General features: G+C 36.2%; 1 protein-coding gene across 2 annotated transcripts in view; it reads right to left on the bottom strand.

Annotated features, from left to right (window-relative positions):
* Positions 1-4,075: 4,075 nt before the first annotated feature.
* LOC113043479 (protein FAM19A5-like) overlaps positions 4,076-21,796 on the bottom strand; it is a 43,480-nt gene continuing 25,759 nt past the window's right edge. Inside the window, exons 3-5 of one of the 2 annotated variants that reach the window (XM_026202898.1) lie at positions 18,997-19,146; positions 7,330-7,457; positions 4,076-6,010 (exon numbers count right to left, since the gene is read on the bottom strand). In XM_026202898.1, the coding sequence (XP_026058683.1) occupies positions 6,002-6,010; positions 7,330-7,457; positions 18,997-19,146 (287 nt within the window). In that variant the 3' untranslated portion in view covers positions 4,076-6,001. The remainder of the gene's footprint in view (positions 6,011-7,329; positions 7,458-18,996; positions 19,147-21,796) is intronic. The other variant, XM_026202897.1, reaches the window with a different exon arrangement.

The raw sequence follows: 21,796 nt of genomic DNA on the forward strand, positions 1-21,796 counted from the left end.
TACATCAGATTTACTCTGAGATCCAGACTGAGCAATATGCAATTTGTTGCAGCTGTTGTTTAAGTAGCCAAAAAGTAAGATGACATTTCACTGCCTTGTAATGTAAACCAGTGAGATTTTAACAGTGTAACAAACTACTTGCATGAAATATTATAAAAGTATCAGCTGTCACTATATCTCCCAGTAATATGTCCTTGTAAGGTGATATTTTGATGTTCAGTTTCATGATCAAAACCCGTTTTGGTAAAACTTTATAATAACTGCATGCTATTAATCATTAGTTAAGCATTAGGAAATTAGTTAATTCATCATTTATAAAGCATTAATAGACATTTATAAGCAGTTTATAAATACAGATATAAATGCTTTATACCTGATTTAAAAGCATATCTATAATGTATTTAATAATTGTTTTTCATACTTTATTAATGATCAATTTATCATTTCTAAATTAAGTATAGCATTATTTACACACCAGTTATTAAGGAGTTGTCAGTGGTTCACAAGATCACTTAGAAATTGTAAGTAAATGATTAATAAACTATTTAAATGTGCATTCATACATATTTTTATTCAGACATATAGTAATAGTTACTTAAAGTGTTAATAAATGGTTTATTAACATGTATTTCTACTGTAATTCAGGGTTAATTCAGGTAGTTATAAAACATATGTAGTGGTTAGTTAACTATTTTTGTGATCACATCTAAAGTGAGGACTATTTATGCCTTGTAAAGCTTTTACAAATGAGATTTAAAGGCTGTTAATATTTCTATGTTATCACTGTGTTGTGTTTGTTTCTGTTTTTTTGTTTAGAAGATAACTGAGCCTTTAAATATCCTTTATAAATGCTTTACAAGGCATAACTAGTCCTCACTTTAGATGAGCTCACATAAATAGTTAACTGACCACTACTAAATGCTTTACAACTACCTGAATTTACTACATTTCTTGTGATCTTATGAATCACTGGCAACTCCTAAATAACTGGTTTGTGAATAATGCTATACTTCACTGAGAAATGATAAATTGATCATGAATAAAGTATGAAATTACACATTATAGATATGCTTTTAAATCAAGAATAAAGCATTTATATTTGTATTTATAAACTGATTATTACTGCCTATTAATGCTTTATAAATTATGAATTATCTGTTTACTAATGCTTAATTAATGATTAATAGTGTGCAGTTATTATAAAGTGTTACCTTTTCTCAAAAGCCTGATTTTAACATTTTTTTTTTTTTTTCAGAAAAATGACAAGGCATGTAGAAGTTCTGATTATGCTTACAATTTACAGGCTTGAGAAATTTCCATATCAAATATGATAAAGTAGGTTTTATAGGGTTAAAAAACAAGAAATACACATTTTCTCACTTATAACTTTGCTGGCATTCGCGTGCACTGAAACTCAATCATTAGGACATGATTTGAAAACACTGTTGCTGTACATTAAATGAAAAAATAGTTTCTGATTACACCTAATGAATGCAGACAGCCATGTAAAGACTGAAAGAGTTGATACTTAACCTTCTTCTTAGTTGATACTTAACACAGAATTCTTTTTTATTATTATTAAATTTTAAAGACATTTTCCTAATCTTGCCTGAGGCCTCACAAACCCACCAGCCTGCCCTCAAGGTCTGTACATTTCTGGGTAGTATATGTAACAACATTTAGTGAATTCTGCATCCATCCTGAAGGTTAGCTCTCAGAAACTGAATCACACTCACATATCTTTGACCTTCACTTCAGTAACAATGGCAAACACGTCATGCTTAAATGAGAGAAGGAGAGTCTTTAGACATAATTTGTTATTGTAGGATACTCCAGGACTCGAGACTGTCCCGCAGGAGGTCACATTGTTCCACGCTGCATTCATGCTTCATCGGTCCTGCTTATGCTGACTGTGTATTCAGTGAACAATTCAATTAATTCTTACGAAACATTGCTTCATCCCGCGTGACCCTCAAAGTACTCGCCCGAATCCCAAAATTACCCGGGCAATGTAAGTTGTATGTTTGGTCCCATTGGAAACTATCTCCCTGAACAAAGTCACTGCCTCCGCTTCATCTTTATAGTCCCTTGTGAAGGACCCCAAGGGGCCGAGGGTGGACAGGTAGGGTGACAACCAGGTCTCAGTAAGGTTTGGAAACACATTCCAGAACTCGTTTGAGAAAGGGGACACTGGCCAGAGATGATTAATGGCGGGCGTGTGTGACTGCTTGAAGGGCAGACCATAATTCACCACACGGGCCTGGAGGAACTCGAGCAACGTCTGCCTACCCCATGGGCAAAGCGCTTCCCTCCACTTGTGTTCATCTCAGGTGCAAAGTTGTCTTCCTTAATGTGTGCACTTGTTTTTATCATGCTAATACATAATTGGCCACTCGCAATTATCAATAATTGCGGGGAGTTCTCCTTCGGTTTTGCCTTAATCAGAAATTTGCACTATAAAAAGGGCCCTGGGTTTAGATTTCACACAATTACACATTCACTGCTTTTCATCTCTTTTTAATCTCCTGCAAATCTGAAACACGGAGTTTGTTCATAAACACAGCTGAAGCCCCTATGATTTGCTTTGACATTTTGCTAAACGAATGAAGCAATCCTATCAATGTTGAGCCTCTGTGTCTACTGATTAAAATCATTTGAATTGCAGATGACGTCTTTGTCTAAAGAGTTCAGTAAACAGAGGCATCACGTTGATAGGCATGCCAATTTTTAATTGAAATAAGATCGCCACCCGCTTTGAGCCGTAACGCACATAATGATGTGTGACCGTAGAAAATACTTTTTTTCGTTGATCAAATGTGGCTGTAATGACTGCGATAATCCGGATTATTACGGAAATCTATGGTAATCTGTCATTTAAAATTATTTGGAGAAAACTATCAGCTGAGGCGTAGAGCTATGAAAATCAAAGTCCCTGCCTTGTTGTCCTTTCATTCTTTTTCGGGTCTTTCCGGCTATGCGAAAAACTGTGGCTAATTTATTCATAGCTCAGCAAGTACCTCTAATCTACGGCTGATACTGTAACTGGTGCTTGTAATTGTATGATATTGTTAAAGCTGGTTTTCAGGCAGGGTGCTTATCAGCGTCTGTTTAGTGTGCAGCTTGTGGGAAGGGAAGCCCAAATTGAGGAGAAATCAAGTGGCGCCTTGGTAAGCAGGGTCGGAATTACCGTGATGGACTGGGGCTGGATTTCTCTCCCATGCATATTTTTGCCCATTGTCACGATCTTCGTCCTTAATAGAAGCTGACAGAATGTAAATGGGATTTTAAGGGAACTGGCAAAGTCTGTAATTTTTCTCATTTAGTCCATGGATGAGTGAGCCAAGCCGGTAAGATTTGTATGGGAATTTGAGATGGTTCAGTGCGACATGTCAAACCCTGATTATGAACTCAAGCGAGCCTTTTTACCTTAGCCAATCATCTCCGTGCCTTGCCGCCACCATCGTTGCAGGTTGTCTTAGAAGAGCTAATTGTTCACAATGACATTTTCAGTGGCTAAAACAGATATCAGTAAAACGACAAAAAAAAAGATGACAACACTGACTGCAGAATATAAAATGTCTCATTTTTTAAACTGGATTAATCAAATTATGCCACAGAGTAAACCCATAATCTACAGTAGCCCTCATAGTAAAAACTACAGGCAGTAGTAAAATCAAACCAAACAGAGCTGCAAAAATAAGGACTGTTTTTAAAAAGGTTTTCTGAAAATGCATTTGTTGAGCCAATGTTATCATGGCAAGCTGGTCAGGATTTTTTTCAATGTTTATACTTTGTTAAAGGTTTTTCTTTTTTTCACAAAGGCTGCATTTATTTGATCAAAAATAGTAAAACATTGAAGTTTTCACATGTTCTGTTGGAAAAATTTTAAAGTGTCATGTCATCTATTCCTATGATGCAAATAGTCTTTACTGTCACTTTCAGATCAGTTTAATACATACCGGCTGAACAAAAGTATTAATTCTTAAAAATACAAATGATGAAATAAAATCTTACTGACCCCAACCTTTTGAATGGTACCATATATTAGTCATTTACTTTAGTTATACGTTTTTAAGACAAGAAAACCACCAGCATTCAAAAAAATTTCCTGAGCACTCTTTACTATTCGTCAAAAGCAGAAAGCTCCGCCCCAAACTCACCCCATTGGCTGAGCCGGTGTTGCTATGTCAAGCAGACCAAGATTCTCAAGCAAACAAATTGTTTTAAAAATGCCACAAAGATTAGTGTATAAAAAAACACACTTTAGTTTAAAGTATGGTGTTCAGTATCGTTACTCCTTTACTGATTTTGAAGTTACTTTCTAAAGAGCGACAATTAAAAACCTACAACATTCAAACAAATAGCTCCACCCAACCTCACATCATTGGTCGAGCTGGTGAGGATTCTTAAACAGAAAAATGTTTTGAAAACACAGTGTTTACAGTTCACAGGGGAATCAGCCTACAAATGGCTTTATCGTCTTTGCATATTAAACCGAAGTAGAAGAATGTATTTTAGCATCTTAGCATATTTACCTTCAGGTTTGAAGGGACACTTTTTCTGACCTACAACTAAAGTAAATGATTAATGCAAGTTGTTAAGATCTCAATAAAGCCAACGTCATTCTCCTTCAAACCCTACATTTGGGCCAGGCAGTGAGGGGGTGATATTGTGGGGCACTGCAGCTGTAGCTGAGAGACGCCGTGTGTAATGCGGGCTGTTAGTGATGTTAAATGAAGCTTGAAGCCTGGCTGACAGCAGCATTCCTCCACAGGCTCGGCGCTGAGAGAGGAGGAGAGGGGCCAACAAGGGCAGAGTAATGGTCTAAGAGAAACCACGCAGGACACGGCGCTCATGGTGGTGGACGGCCCATTATCTCATAAGGGCCATTATCTTAATGGGGTGACCGTCTCCATATGACAGATATCACAGAAGGACTTACACATAAACAGTTTTTATAAGATGAATTTGCCAGCGTACAATCTCTGCGGTAAAACACATTTGACCCATAGCCGTATACTGACGAATAGAACCTTGTCAAGGTGGGTTACAGTTGCTTTGTGTGTGTATATTGTCGAATGGTGATACAAAACAATAGTTTACTCACAAATATACAATTACACTATTTTCCTTTCTATGTTCATTTGCGAAAAAAGCAATGCGTAAATAACTTTCCAGGACGTTACTGTTTTGAATTCACCCTTTATGAATAGGATCACATTGTCAGTGTTAAATAAGGTTCGCTACAAAGGTACATCATATAAAACTGTTAAATATATATATATATATATATATAACTTTATGACTCTGAAAATACATAGGATGGTCTCTCCTGAAACGCAAGTCTGCGCTAGTCTCTTCAGGTCAGGGAGATAATGTTCGGTTCGATAAATCCACTGCCACGTTTGCTACATTTTCAATCCTGACAGATTTCAGTCCAAATCACAACAATGGCAACAGACCTACAATCACAGAAAAGTCAACACTTTTGTCGCGAATGTCTTTTTTGTCCATTTTGTGTGTGCTCGGTTGGAAAAACTCCTCACGAAGCTCAGGTATGTGTGTTTTTGCTTGCGTTTGTGGAAGCTGAAGCAGCTGATGTGTGTGTCCGTGTTCATATTGGAAATCCTTCCACACAGAAATTTGCCCGTATTTCTTTGGTCTGTAAAATTTTGATAGATCCAGACACGTTTCAAGATCCAGGTCGCAAACTATCCTGCAAACCGATATTGCCAGTTTTGGCATAAGCAAACAAAACGTTGGCCATTTCAGCTTTGATTGATAGCACAGGGGGATCCGTTCCTCATGGTCCACGTAAACTCCATGATGAGAGGTCCTCACCCCTTATCTTATGAGACTGAAGGACTAATGGAGAGACTGACAGACAGGGCTAACAGGACTATGATGAATGCTCCCCTCCCCCGCCCCGCTGTAGCTTTGGAGAATGACGAGGTGCTTCCGTACGTCGCGGCTCTCTTGGGAAAATCATCCCTCACTGGCGTCAGGATACCTGGTGGGATTTAACAACACAGTAGTTAGGGCATATAACATGACACATTATTCATTCTGAGAGGTTTTGGTGTTGTCCCAGATCTTTCCCTGGTTGGACTCTAAACAAGGATGTACTATAGACAAATATTCAAGACAGTTAGGAGATGTATTGTTAAATTTTAAGAAAAAGCCATCTCAATGCCAGTGACACTAATGACTGAAACCTTGTGGGGGTATTTGATTCCGTATAATAAGAAATCTGTAGCTTATAGCTTTTTGACTGTATATAAATTAAAAGGAGAGTTCACCCAAAAATGAAAATCCTATCATTATTTACTCACCTCATGTCATTCCAAACAAATAAGACTTTGATTAATCTTTGAAAAACAAATAAAGATTAAGCAATTGCAAAAACAGGCTAATCATGGAGATCTTTAGTAGTGCAATTTCTATTCTGATTTGATTTAGCTACTAACACAATATGAAGAGACTTATGAGCATCATATGAGACAAATGTCATACGATGTTGTAATACCAACTTGCTGAAAATAAATTCCATAGATATAAAATACTTGAAGCATATCACAATGTTAGTTTAAACGTTTAAACTACATAAATGTATGCTATTAGGCGCATATCCAATCGTTTGTGCCAAAAGTGGAAGCTGAAGTGCGATTTGCAGGAAATCAGAGAAAATAAGTTAAAATAAGCTGTCAATTTTGCTCATAAAGGTAAAAATAATAGATAATTCAGCACTATAGGGTCTACTTTTATTTGTGTGTACTCACAGTATCAACAAAATGTTGTGCTTTTGTAAAGTAAACAACTATGATGTGCTTTCTGCCGTCTGTCTTGAGCAGGAGCGCTTCACAAAAATTAACCAAAACTCAGCGAATATTTTCCTTACAGACATGAAGAATATATCTATAGAAAGATCTAAATGAAAAACTATATGCGCGAGCTGTCTGTTTCTGAGCGTGAATTCTGCAATTGGGTCAGATTGAGGTTGAGTCTTGTTCACACCTTAAACGAACAGTACCAGAGTTTTTTACAAGATGCTACACATAATCATAAAAACGTCTATGCTTATATACACATTTGGGGTATCATTGTTTTATATTGCATCTCCAATTTTATTAAATTAAAATGAACATTTTAAGCATTTTTTTTATTAGTATTATTAATTACATTTTAAAAACCTATATTCTCTGTAATTGAAACATACAGTGATATTTACTATTCTTCAAAGATAGCCTTACACGTTTATTATTATCGGAATCCAGTGAAGTATTTTTCATGACACCGGAGTCCGGAGTTGTTTTGTTTTGTGGCACTTACAGTAGTTGTTTTCACTCGGCCTCCCGGCTGTGCACACGTCCAGCCCGTTCTGTTTACCAATAGGTCACAGCCTTCGTCATCCAAACAAGGCATCATCTCACACCACTGTCTGCTCCTGACAATGCTCACTGTTAAAAGAAGAGGAAAATGAATATGAAGAGGAAGTTAAATAAAATAAATTAGATTTTCCAACTTATTTCACTTCCACAAGACCATATATTTCTTTGTGAAACATGCTATTTAATATGAAATTAAACAGAGTGAGGCTTATCATAGTGTAGTCATTTTTTACTCTGGCTTGACTAAAACTGTTTTGTGCAAAAGAATTATGACAGAGTAGTAGCTCACATAGTATAGGAAATTTACCTAAAAAATGATTTTAGCATTATGTATTAATATCACGAAGGATAGTTTAGTTAATAAATATAAAACCATCGTATGACACAGACTAACATAGTTTGTCTTAAAGGAATTCCCATGAATATGTAAAATTCAAGAAGTCGAGACATGGCAAAAATCAGGACATTTCACGCAACAAAGGCAAATGGCAATGAGAGAAAAGCGCTCCAGCACTTGGCCTAATATCCTAAGACTTTCTCTTTGAAACAAATCGCTGAAGTCCAACAGTGAGAATTTTTTTTCCTGAGGTAAGATTGTTTTTACACTTAATCAAACATAAATGTCTATTTATAATAACTAGGGCACCTTACATGTTCATTTGCATACCGTGACACCCCAATTGGCCCTTAGAGAGAGGGAGAGAGGGAAAAAGGGGGAGGGAGGAAGGGAGGGAAACTGAGAGAAAATGAAACAGAGAGAGAAAGAAAAGAGTAGGCCTATTTGTGAGGTAGAGAAAATGATAATCAGAGTGAAATATAACCCAGGGAGGCAAAAGTACATAAATATCAGGGTGGTAGCATTTGTACGTTTAGAGGAAGGCTAACAAAGTGTACAAATGGAGGTGAAATGTCATTCTCACCAAAGGAAAAGGCACGTTCTTAAAGGTAAAAAATAGTTGTAGAGATGCCTTCCAAACTCAAAGTAGTTTGTTATGTAGTGAATGTTTTCCTCACAGCATCTACTCTAGGGACTAGCTTCCGCTACTAATCTCCAGCATTAGTATTCACTGTTATGCCCTGGGCCATAAGGACAAATAAAAGAGCCTTTCATGAAAATTCAGTACATCTTCATTCTGTAGGCATGATTCACAAAAAAACGTAGGTTGGTGTTCTTATCCATTGGTGTTCTTATCTATGTTTTAAGATTCGCATGCAATTCAACATTAGTCTTATATGTAGTTTTGCAGAATTTTTAAAAAATATTAGTTGATTAAGCTTAGTTGGGTTCCCCGCCAAAAAAAGTTGTCTTGACAAAAAAGTGCCTGCATGCTTAAACTAGTTTGAAAAGAAGGTTGTGTTGAACTTATGTGCCACAGATGAATAGATGGATGGGTATATGGATAGATGATAATTTTGATAATGCTCTATGGGAAAAGCTCAAGTCAGATCAGAAAGCAAAGTAACAGCATCCCGAGTCAGACTGAAGGACATGAAAAGCTGGAAAGCTCTAGGAGCCATTACATTTTATAAATGTCTGGTCTTGCATTAGGGATTTGTCAAGTTGACATACTGTAATAATGATGCCCCAAAAACCCTTTATTTCAAAGTAAAATACTCAGCTATTCCAAAACCCCCCCAGATCCCACCTCTAACTCATTCTCTGCCTGTCTCGGGCAACATGTCAGATCACTCCGGCCTCCAGTGATGCATGACACAAGACAGATCATCAACATTTTAACACTTTAAAGAAGTAAAGTCAACAAATCCACAAACAACAGCCGAAGAGAGTCCTGTCAGCACAACACAGTAAGCTCCCAGACTCTGTCTCTAATGAGCTGTCCCTCGTCTCCTGCTATTGAACATTGAGGCTATTGAGACTGTCACTCCACGGATGCCAAACAGACTATGACAGAGTGCACAAAGTGCCTCTGAATCAATACATCAAAGAACTCTCTGAACTTGGAGTTTCTGGTCAAAGGGGCACAAAAGTAATATGGAATTTGCTTAGTGAGACCAAAATGTGACTTTGTCCAGATAAAGATTTTATGTACCTGATTCTGAATGAAAACATCTCTCTTAACTCAGATTTGCATTGCAAATTACTCTTATTGCTAGATGCCGGGAATCAAATCTGTTGAATTATAATCTGTATATCTGGAGTATCCACACGTTGGCAGTTTGAAACTAGAAAAAGGCAAAATAAATATCAAAATAATCCCTGCAATCAATTCTTGTGAGAAGATTTCCTTGCTAACTATTCATGCATCTCTCTTTGCGGCTACAGATGGGATCTAAATTGTGACAAATCACTGGATACCTCCATTATCACGCCCAAAATGATTTCTCTCTAATTCTTTTTTGTATACGTAAAATATTCTGTGTGCCTTTCAGCTGTGGCTCTGTAATTTACAAATATTTTATCATTAATCAGAATTATTCAATGCAAAAAAATTTAAATATCAGAGCTGGAAAAGCTCTGAAATGCTGAAAAGTTTTTGTGTAACTGTTCATTGTCAGCTTTATATGAAGATGATCCCATTAAAAACAAACACACTTCACTGCTTTAAAACTGACGCAAGGAAAAAATTTAGTTGCATACTAGGGTTTGAACGACTACTGATTTCTACTAGTTGATTTTTTATTTAAAAAATACTCGAGTTATTCGACTACTCGTGGTTCATGCTACTGTAAATGAAAAGACATTAAATCGTTTTTTTTAATCAATAAATGCTCATTAATTCATAGCCGTATGCAACAATTACAAATGTAAATTGTCAAAACTTTATAATTATGACATTACATATTTACATTTTCATGTAACAGCCAGTATTTGTATCTGTATTTGTGTCTGTAACAATCACAACATTTTTCATATCTGCATTCGGATACAGCACTGATAAGACCGTAACGGCTATCTTTTTTTTTCATAGTTATGACTCAACAAGTACGTCGTTTTAAACTAAAATAATTATTAATTTCTAAAATAACATTTATCATGCAAGCAGAGAGAGGTCATTACAAACATTTAGTGATCATTTGAACATGACTGAATCAATTAAATGCGCACATTTTAATTACGCAGAACGCTTTAAGCAAGTCAGAATCAGAAAGAGCTTTATTGCCAAGTATGCTTGCGCATACAAGGAATTTGTTTTAGTGACATAAGCTTCCAGTACATAGAGACAACAACACACAGAAGAAAAAAATAAATTAGGCAAATAAATAAGTGTATAAACAATTGTGCTATAAATGGTAATGGAATAGGATTGAGTAAGATGCAGCGATGTACACTAGGATGGAGGGGTAACAAATAAATATAAGGATATTGCACAAGCATAAGTGGGGAACATTTAACTGTTCATGAGGTAGATTGCCTGGGGGAAGAAATGTTTAATGTTTAGTGAACTTCACTAAACAAATGTGTGTGTGCCGCGCAAACCAGCAAAAGGTAAAGATGCAAACACGTAGGACAAGTAGAAAATGTATCCGTATCAAAGCTGATTATTAGCCTACTAGAACTGGTTTGGTTTTTGAGAGACTGACGCGCTGTTTGATTGGTGAGCGTGCTGTGCTTAATCCATTCATTCGTATCATATCGTAGCCTAAGCTTTAAATCATTGCATTTTAAACATATACAATAGAATGTGTATGATGTATTATTATAGGTGATATTACTCTTGCAAAGCTCTGATTTCTGAGAGATGCACGGAGAAACACTTCACACTCTGACTTTAGAGGTCTGTTGTATAATAAAGTCATTATCCGTGCCATTCCGAATAAGGAATTCGGCTTCAGGTAGCCCCTAATTATTACATTACATATTTTAATTTTACATGCAACATAGATGAGGTCATAGAAAGTAACAGCTACACACAATTTTGTAATCCTAAAATTCATGTCGTACTTGCAAACTCTTTGCACGCATTATGGTTAATGCATGCTCGACTAGTCGATTGTTTCCGACAGCGCCGACTAGTGGTTGAAGTAGTCGATCACTCGACTACTCGACTTGTCTATGCAAGCCCTATTGCATACATAGGGAAGTCAATGGCTACGTCAGTTGTTTGGTTAACAACATTCTTCAAAATACCTTCTAAGATACCTTTTGTGTTCAACTGAAGAAATTCATACAGGTTTGGAACAACACGAGTAAATAATGACAACATTTTCAATTTTGTGTCAACTATTCCTTTCAGTTTACATCAGAGACATTATTTAAACATTTTTATTAATGGACAAATAAAAAGCATATTAAAAACAACAATTTCGAATATCTCGCCTACATGCAAGCACTGTAATGGTGAAATTCTGTATTTTTTTTTTTTTCAAACCCAAATGTGATTTTAATAATGGGTTCTTCATAATGTTCTGAGGAAAGGTAGTTCCAGTCCTCAAGGCCCTGTCATTCTTGCCCCAGTTAAGACTTTAGCTGTGACTGATGACCGATGCAGGGGCCGGACTCAAGATTTATCGGGACAATAAATGAGATGGGCTGCTCATTGCAGCGGACTGCGATTACTCAAACGTTTGGCACCGACGAGAACATCAAACATCTGTCCATACATTTTTACAGAGGACACAGCTTCTGAATCCTATATGTTTAACATTCACAGTAATGGCACACACTAGTATTCAGATCAGTGCTGTTTACACAAGAAATGCCCATAATTTACAAGTAACACATGTTGTTGTTTATAATGAATTCATGAACCTACATTTCAAACAGTTTCTAAGCCAAGCCCCTTCTGTTCTCAATGGTAAGCCCCCCACTGTGATGAAATCAGTGAGGGGAATTTATGATGTCATAAATTGGCCAGCTAATGAATTGGATGTGAATATCAATGAATATTTTCTATCTGTTGTTTTGCATCAATCGTTCTCACAATGCCATTACACTAGTATTGACTGTGGCACTTTTCACAAAACTGCTGATTTTTCTATTGCCCATATTCCACTCAAAAACAATGATACAGTATGATCAGTGTAGCGGGATTCACAAATGAACAAGTCTTATAAACCAGGTCTTTTAATGAGTCTGTCACAAGTTACTGGTTTGGATCAGTCTGAATAAATCTTAATGAAAAAAAATCAAATCTGAATGAATCACTGGATCTATTAAAAATAATCACAAACTCTCTGGTTCGAATGAGTCAAATGAATCCTTTTTTTAAATGAACTCTAATCAGTATTATCAGTTACTTAATAAACATCTGAACCACAAGTTATCACTTATAGTCATACTCAACTCAAAATCAAGGAAAGAACTGTTTTTTTGTTTGAATAACGAACATAATTTATTGGAAAAGTTAAAAATTTTAATCTTGACACTTTAAGCCATTAAAAAATTCAGTCATTTTAATTTATTTAATGTATTTAATAATGATAATTAATATGAAGCAGAGTTATCAAATATATGCCCAAAATCTAATATTTTTTAATATTTATTAATAATGTAACATTTTAACATTTTAAAGATTCAGTTTATTAAATTATAATTTCATAGTAAATATATGTTCATATTTATATACATACATATGTACAAACACACCAATGCTATTTAAGTATGATAGAGATACTACTGAATTCTACTAGATTCAGTTAATATTAATATATTTTGAAGTAATATTGAGTTAGTTTTTGTAATTGTAAAATGGCAAAGTAGTTTTTATGTCAGTTAAAATAAATGAAAATGAGAAATGTTGAATGGCAACTATGATACAATAAGTTTAGCCTTTTCTATTTTATTTCAGCTAAAATTGATTTCAAGCAACTAAAATGTTTTTACCTTTAGTTAACAATAGTAAAATATAATACTGTATCTTTTGAATTATACAATGTATCTCTATTTTGTACAAAACATTGTATTACACCATCCCAAAACTTGCTTTGATAGCGCCCCTGAAACAGAATAATACACTTGGATTAATCACCAAATGCACAAATATGTGTACACTGATTGTCCTCACCACCGTAATTGATTCTAGAAAACAAAATGTAGGTATCTCTGTGAGAGGATATTTGTGTAAAATAATATATGAGGAGTCAAGGCGGAGAGTCCGTGTTATCATGGGCACACCTGCAGACACTTCATCACAGGGCATGCTAATTTTTAGAGCATTGTGGAAACACAGAGGATGCATTATATAATTAGTTTCTAGTGGGACCACTTATGTCAAGTCTCTGTGTTTATTTAGTGGGTGAGCCAAATAACAATATATTTTGTGTCCTTATCTGTCCTTATAAAAATCTAAAGCCATGCCAGCTACTGCAACCTGTATTAAATCTAAAAAACATGAACATGGCAGTTGTAGCTTTTGGTGTCCCCGACGTGATATAATCCCCATATGAAGCCAGCTCCATCTTGACTTCGGTGTCTTGATTGATGGCGCAGAATGTCTCGAGTCACTCCCGAATGTTTTGGGGAGCCGGTATCCCATTTGTAGTGCTGGTGCATAGACACCCGCGATACGAGGCAGATGCTTTTGAATTGGCTGCCTGAGGTCAGCCCTGACCTATCACATCCATCTAGGCTGTGTGACTAGGGAAACATTACTAATCCTTGGGCTGAATTCCGAATTCGATTCCGGAGTCAAAGACATGGAATTAATGCAGGTGTTCGGTGAGCGGGACTTGATTATCCTGACACCTGGCCGACGATCACCTTGTCTAATTGTTAAAATGCTCTCCTTCCTCTGACTTTCTGCATAGTTTTCAGGGCATATTCCAGCTGTCTGCTCTCACCTCCCTGCTACCACCAGCGGAGGGAATTGGGTTCTGTAGCTGTCACTTCCCACCCGCTTCCAGGCAGAATCCGCAGTCCCTCTGTGTCCCGACATGCCGCAGCCGCCTCTTGTTTAGTTTTTTCTGTCTGATGTGATATTGATGGCAGATCTTTCCAGGCCACTTTGATTCTGTTCTACATGAAAACTTTATGACGGTTTAATTTCCTGTTGGTTTGATGATAAATTCATTCTAATTGCCATGTCGATGTCATTGCCCAAGACGTCTTAAGAGATTCCAAAGAGCAAATGTGTTTTCGGCTCTGCTTTTCTTGTTATTCGTTTTACATGCAGGCGGTTTTGCAGTTAGAACTGACCTGTCACTGTACTTGTACAAGTGAAAATGTAATTATACTAAGAACATGAATTATACATAATTTCATCCTGGTTTCATGCCAAAGAATGTGTTTTCCATTTTTCAGTCTGTGTGTGAGCTTTTCATTTTATGTTAAACACCACGATATACTTAAGTGCTACGCCTTCAGGTTTCAAGTATACATTACAGATAAAAAGTTTGGGGCTGGTGAGAATTTAGTTTTTAATGTTTTGAAAGAATTCTTACCCTCGCCAATGCTGCATTTATTTGATTAAAATACATTATTTGATAAAATTACAGTAAAATTGTAATATTGTGAAATATGATTACAATTTAAAATAACTGTTTTCTATTTAAATAGATTTGAAAATCTCATTCATTCTGTGATGACAAAGCTGAATTTTCAGCAGCCATTACTCTAGACTCTAGTGTCACATGATCCTTCAGAAATCTAATTCTAATAGTAATTAGAATCATAAATTATAATGTGTTGATTTGCTGCCCAGGAAACATTTATTATTATTATCAATGTTGAAAACAGTTGTGCTACTTGAACAGCATATATTTGAATTTTGATGGGTGAAAATATTATTTTCTATACTGTACGTGTAATATATATATATATATATATATATATATATTACTTAATATACAGTAATTTGACCTTTTTATAACAATGACTGATTACTTCAGTATGTAAAATGTCATAACTCCCCAAAAACTAATATTTTATTTCAGATTAATTCTAGGGATGCAACGATACCATTTTTCAGAACCGATCCGATCCTAAAAATTCTGAGTATCTGCCGATAACGACCCAATCCGATACAGCGCAGTTTTTTTTAAATAAATGTAGAATTTCTGTACTTCTCTGTGTTGACATGATCATCACTCTTTTGTGTGTTAAACACAATCTACTACATATACACCACTTCATTTAAATGAAAAATAACAAATGAAAGAATAGATAATCATAATCTATGACAAAAATACTATTCTAAACTAGATTAGTGGATAATTCAGTAGCAAAAGATAGATTTTAGAAAAATCACGGGTGCATAATAATTGTATAAAATCAGGTGAAGTATTTTATTTACAAATAAAAGTGAATAAGTCTAAAATCTGGTCAAATGTTACACATTGCTCTTTGTATTCATGAAAAAACATTCATGAAAAAACAAGTATATACATTTATATAGAAATCTAAAAGACATTTCTTTTAAATGTATAGCACAGTAATAAAGGCAGCAACATGTGATATATTGGACAGAACAAGAAAGACTATTAATAATTTTTGGTTGCACAGAAAAATATTATAATACTAAAGGCGGCCATATAGAATGGCACAGAGCACTTATACGCATCCCATGTGCAGAATGACGAGCTTGAAACAACATGGAGTCTGCACAGTGTACAGGCTGTGCAGCCCTTCGAGTCCACATTAAACAGTTCAACACACAAGCTGCTCGGCTCGGTGTTCATCTTCAGTTCTCTCTTCACAGCCGTTCAGTCAGTGTACTGTTTGAGTACATGAAATTACTCCAGGATATTGGTTAATTTCGACTCCGAGAGAGTGTTAGTCACATTAAAAAAGTAAATAACTAAGTAATTTGTGGATTAATGCTTACTGGAGATGCAAACCGTTTCAAACTATTCGGTCCGATTTGGTGAACTAGTTAAACTGGTTGACTAATAAGAACCAGTTCAATCGAACGATTAGATTGCGAACCGGACATCACTAGCACAAAGTAAAGAAATATTGATACGTAGTGTATTAAATATGTGCGTTAGTTTATGGATCCTTTTCTTTGAACAGTTTTTAACCTAAGTTATGTGTGCTCTTGACGAGAGTTTCATTGTTTTAACTGTAGTAACCGAATGCGACACACAGTTTGATCTCGTCTGACAGTCTGCCTCGTCTGACAGAGACCTGATCCGCAGAAAATGCCAGTATCACAGCTGATACCGATCCTGAGTATTGGATCGATGCATCCCTAATTAAATTCATTAATAATTCATATTAATTCATGATATTTGTAAAATTATTTTATTTTAAAACTTTTTTGAAGTAACTATGAAGATGTGTACAGTCAGATTTATATAAAAAAAAAACATTTGGGGGTGTTTTTTTGACATTTTAGATTAAAGTTTAATTACTCTTAAAAATGGCATACAATTTTGAAACATGAGCTTGGAATATTATACATGTCAAACTAGATTTTTAGTTTTAAATGTTACTCTTATTTGTCATTGAGCCACATGTGATCTACAGTGTCATCTTGTTTTACTGCATGGTCCTCAATGTGCTAAACACAAAAGTCTGCTCACCTTCCATCAGCAGGGCATGTTTCCTCAGTCCTGCTGTCGTGAGACTAAAGCCTGGCAGTCTTGGTACTAATACATAATGGCAGACATGCGGCTATTCTTTCTCAGTATCAAAACCTGTCTGATTACCTGCCTTTTATCAGATAAAGCCACAGGGCACAGAACAAGATAAAACAGCAGCGTTGCCTCATTTGAAGAGATCAGGCTATAGCTAGCAGAAGCTTTTTATCCAAAGAAACAAAACAACTGAAGAAATCAATATTTCTTTAATAGCTTCAGACACGCAGAGTAGCAAATTACACAAAATTAAAAGTGAGCAGGGTATATAGTTAAATGACAAACAAGACCAAGAAAATACTGAGGGAGCGGTGGAGTTCAAGAAAAGATTGTCTTCACATGCAGGGGGTAAATTGTCGATTGGATACACTAAGATTTTCTTCCTAAGCCTTAAAATTCTATCTGAAGAGCAGAATCTATCGGTTGTTATGAAATAACTGCATTTTTGAAAGGCCAAAGCCTCGAGACCTCTGCACGCACCGATAGAGAAATTGTATCCGGCTATCTTGTTAGAAAATGCCAAAGTACAGTGACTGCTTTTTATTGTCAATTTGGTTTGTAAGCCATGAGATGGTTTTACTGTTTTTGCTCGTTTTTTGTTTGTAGTCTTTATTGTTTACTGGATTCTGTGCTTTTTTACGACATTTCTTCAGCCAGGGTTACTGACTGGCATGTGGTGTAGCACACTACAGGTGATGTAAGGTCGTAGAAACACGGAGGACTGTGTCTTTCAAAAGCAATTACTCCAGAACACCTACTTTCATCTGGCCATGAAGAAACTCCTACCTTATGAAATATGTCTTGAAATTACTCGGGTGTCATAGCAACAACTGAAGGCAAAAAGACATACGACCACATGAAGATAAGTGCAGGCCAGTCCACGCAAAACTACAATTGAAGAAAAAGGAACACAACAAATGTACTAGGAAAAGCTGTAAATGGCAAATATAATTACAAAAAGCTCTCATTTGTTTCTAGGATACAGTACTAAAGCAAGCTGGAAAGCAAGTAATGAGAGAAAAAGACTCTTTATTACATATTTCCATTATGTTCACTTCACAGCTGTATTCAAAAACAACAAATGTAGAGTGAAATTAACATGAACAAATATCTCTAACGAGCCAGTTCTTTTAATATATCGATCAGAAAAACGTATTGCTTTGAATCAGCAATACTTTCTGATTCACTTACTGTAAGATTTTAGAAAGTTTGGTCATATGACAACCTTATTTTATTTTATATTTTTTGGAAACTTTTAGTTCTTAACAAAAACAAACGTTCAGAGCCTGATTCATGAATAATTGGCTCTAATGAGTCGGTACCTTTGAACCATTTAAAAAGATTTATTAATTTGAATCTGTCTAATAAATCCTTCATTTAATGAACTCACTGAATCCATTAGATCGGTTACTTAACATCTGACTCATTTAATGAACCACTAGTCTTTCAGTCATGCTCGACTTTAAATGAAGCTTTTGTGTATTTAAACATTTTAAAAGCATTTTAAAACTGGTAGGTGAGATTCACTTTGCAGAAGATTGATGCTTACAAAAACAAATGTACACAGTCTGATTCATGAACAAATTACTCCAGTGAGACAGTTCTTTTATTGACTCACTCAAAAAGACTTGCTAGTTTGAATTAGTCTAATGAGTCCTTGATCTAATGAACTCATTAACATCGGATCCACTGAATGAACATCTGATTCACTTACTGAACTGCAACTCTTTCAGTCATCTAACCCTTTGACTAAAAATGCAGCTTTGCATATTTAAAGATTTCAGAAACTACAGTTTGTTTATATGACAATCTTTAGTCTAGATTCACTAGTCATTTGTGTTTACAGAAGTTTGCTGTTTAAATAACACACGGCAGCTCGGAGCTAATCTCACCAACTCTAAATTTCCCCAGCGTCCGTCGCCTCGTAACACATTCACACACGTGACCTCAGGCACTGATGGAACCTCTAGCAACATCCCAAATCCTGTGAGTGACACTTCAGCCACACTCACTGAGCAGCGTAATCTCACGGATCAGACTGGAATCTGAAAGCCCCAGCTATGGATGCTCTGGTGGGCTTAGTGGCACCAAAGCCTGGATGAGTCCCACCTCAGCCCCTCCTCATTCTTACCATCCACGCATGCTGGACTGGCTCTGGTTGTGCCTGCAATCTGGCCCTTCCTGCAGGCACACCTGGCCGTCTGCCGGGCGATGGTCCTCCTTGGCTGACTGCTGTCCCTGTCCAGAGTCACGATTTCACATGTACCCGCCACCAGCTGACCTGAATGAAGGACAAAGAGTTTAGAGAAATGTCAGCTGGGCTTTCAAAACAACCTGGATGACAATCAAATCTTTAAGAAAATGTGAATGGTGCCAAATTCCCTGCTACAGTGCTAGAATGATGTGGCTGGTTGCCAGGATGTTGCTTAAATGTTCCGAGTGGTTTTTAGCATGTTTCTATGTGATTGTGAAGGTTTTATGGGTGGTAGAGGGCCCAAGTCAGTAATACCGGTCCTTTATTGTGTGCCAGGTCTAGGGCTGGATGATTAATCGAAATAAGGCTGCGATTTTACATATTTAAATAAATGTACACACTGCATGTTTCCGAGTGAAGTGCAGCACTGTGTTTATTTACAGACAAGCAGCTTATGAGCTGGTGTTTTCAATGTCTCAAATCAGCTCATTTCACAGTACTAGGGCTTAGGGCTGTGCAAAAAATCGAATGCGATTTTCATGCGCATCTCATCAGTAAAGACGCTCCTGTAATTAGAAGTATATCTCCACCAAGTGCGTTCATATCAGGGTTGCCAGGTTTTCACAACAAATCCTGCACAGTTGCTTCTCAAAACTAGTCCAAAACTAAATATGTTTTTTGGCAGGGTTGCCTTGGTAAAATTCGCATATAAGGCGCTAAATATCACGTTAATGGTATTGTCGCTTCAACCCGCAGACATGAAAAACAACCACAAACTTAGCAACACTGGTTGGCATTTACTACACAGAGCCGTAATTCACTGACGATCTACACAAAATCGATTGTCATAACATTTTGATCTGAACAAAAAATAACATCGGTTTAATATATAAAAAAGTGCTAACAGGATACAAAACAATTGTAAAACAATAAAATAAATACAGATGTCGAACCTTTCCACTTGGATTTCACAGGTTTTTCATTTTGTATTTATGTTCTGTGTGGAATCGCCGAAACTGCAACGCAAGCACCACCTCAACTGCACAAAACGCCCCCAAAATGAGAGAAAGCTGCAGCCGTGCTGCGCTGTGGCCCTACTGCCCACCTTGCCTCGCTCAGAGATGAAGACTGCCTCTATCTTGTATGATTTTTCTTTCTTTAAATATTGACATAACGTTTTTGAAAATCGTTACACTATCGACAAACAAAATATCGCGGTACTCACGTATATCAATATTTTCTTACACCCCTACACAGTACATGTAAATGTGTCACACAGACTCTTCTCTGCTGTGCTTACAGCGCATACAACCAAAAATGAAATTATTGGGTGAACGGCCCCTTTAATTGCCTTTGGGAATGCAACATACACCAAACATCTCCCCATCATTCTATGTAATAAGAAGCTTTTATAAACAGCTGTTTACAAAAATAGAGGAATAATAATATTTTAATATTTACAGTTGTACTGTAAAATAATTGTATTTTTCTTAAATGCTCTTTATTTTACAATTAAATATTACACACATATTACAATTAGTAATATTTCTTATTGTTCAATTAAGGTCGTTATTGTTATTATTGTAGTTTATTAATAATAGTAATAATTAGTAATGGTAATACTAGTATTAAAATGACAAGTTAATACTTATAATATTAATATATGACAACAATATGTATAACCCAATATATAATTTTTGCATTTTGCAAAACAGCATTTTTAATTGCCATACCAGTTTATCAGAAAAATTAGATTTTTCCCCAAATTGTGCAAGCCAACTCAGGTTCCTTCTTCAGTGTAAAATATGGACTTTTTTCTTTTGCTCAATTTATCTTCTGGCAGGTGAAAATAATGTCTGATTGCTAAGAAAAGTAATAGCATGGTGCATGATTTGATAGCATAATTGTAGCAGAAATGGTGAGAGATGAGTAGGGATGAGGGATGAGCGATGTGGTTGAGTTTAAAGGTGAATATACAGTAAAAGCCATTTTAGTTTTAATGATTAGTCAACCAACTTTGATAGCAGTGACAGTGTTCTTCTATACATATGTCATAAGCGAGTCCTCAAACTGATTCATATGTATTATTAACCATTTTATGAAAATCAGAAAGACGGAAAATAAGCAAAAATGTACAGGAAAAAAGAATCTGAACATATCGCACTCCAGATTTGAACCTGCGTCTCCCATATGAGCACCGCAGTGCAATGTATTTGTAACTAGCCCACAGCTTTGATAGAATAAATGGATTCTTATGGTGCTGAGCTGTTAGTTTCCCTACTAATATTGTAGACTGAGGCATCACCCTTGTTAGCAGACTGATGGGGACCAAGTTCTGCTGAAGCTGCACACTGCAGCCATTGTTCAATGTCCCTCTATTATCCTGCACCTGCATAAACAAGAATCTATACACACGCTCTCATCAAGCCACTGCAACATGCTGGATGTGGACCTGTGACGGTGAATCATTTCCTAGCAGTGACCGTGTCAAAAGAAAAAAACTTGATGAATCAGGGTGGGCTGCAGACAGATAAGCAGGGTACAACCTCTTGAGAGAGTGCTTATGTTAAATCATGATTAATCCAGCGCCAGGACGCCTCAACACCCCCAACCTCCTTACAAAATACTGCTTATGTATATAATTAGGTCATCCACTGCAAAGCTTTCAACAGGCAGTCGGTCACAACTGGCCATTTTATTATTACCTGAAAGATAAAAACGTATTCATCTAACCACT

This window comes from Carassius auratus, chromosome 25 (assembly GCF_003368295.1).
Source record: "Carassius auratus strain Wakin chromosome 25, ASM336829v1, whole genome shotgun sequence".
Lineage (NCBI taxonomy): Eukaryota > Metazoa > Chordata > Actinopteri > Cypriniformes > Cyprinidae > Carassius > Carassius auratus.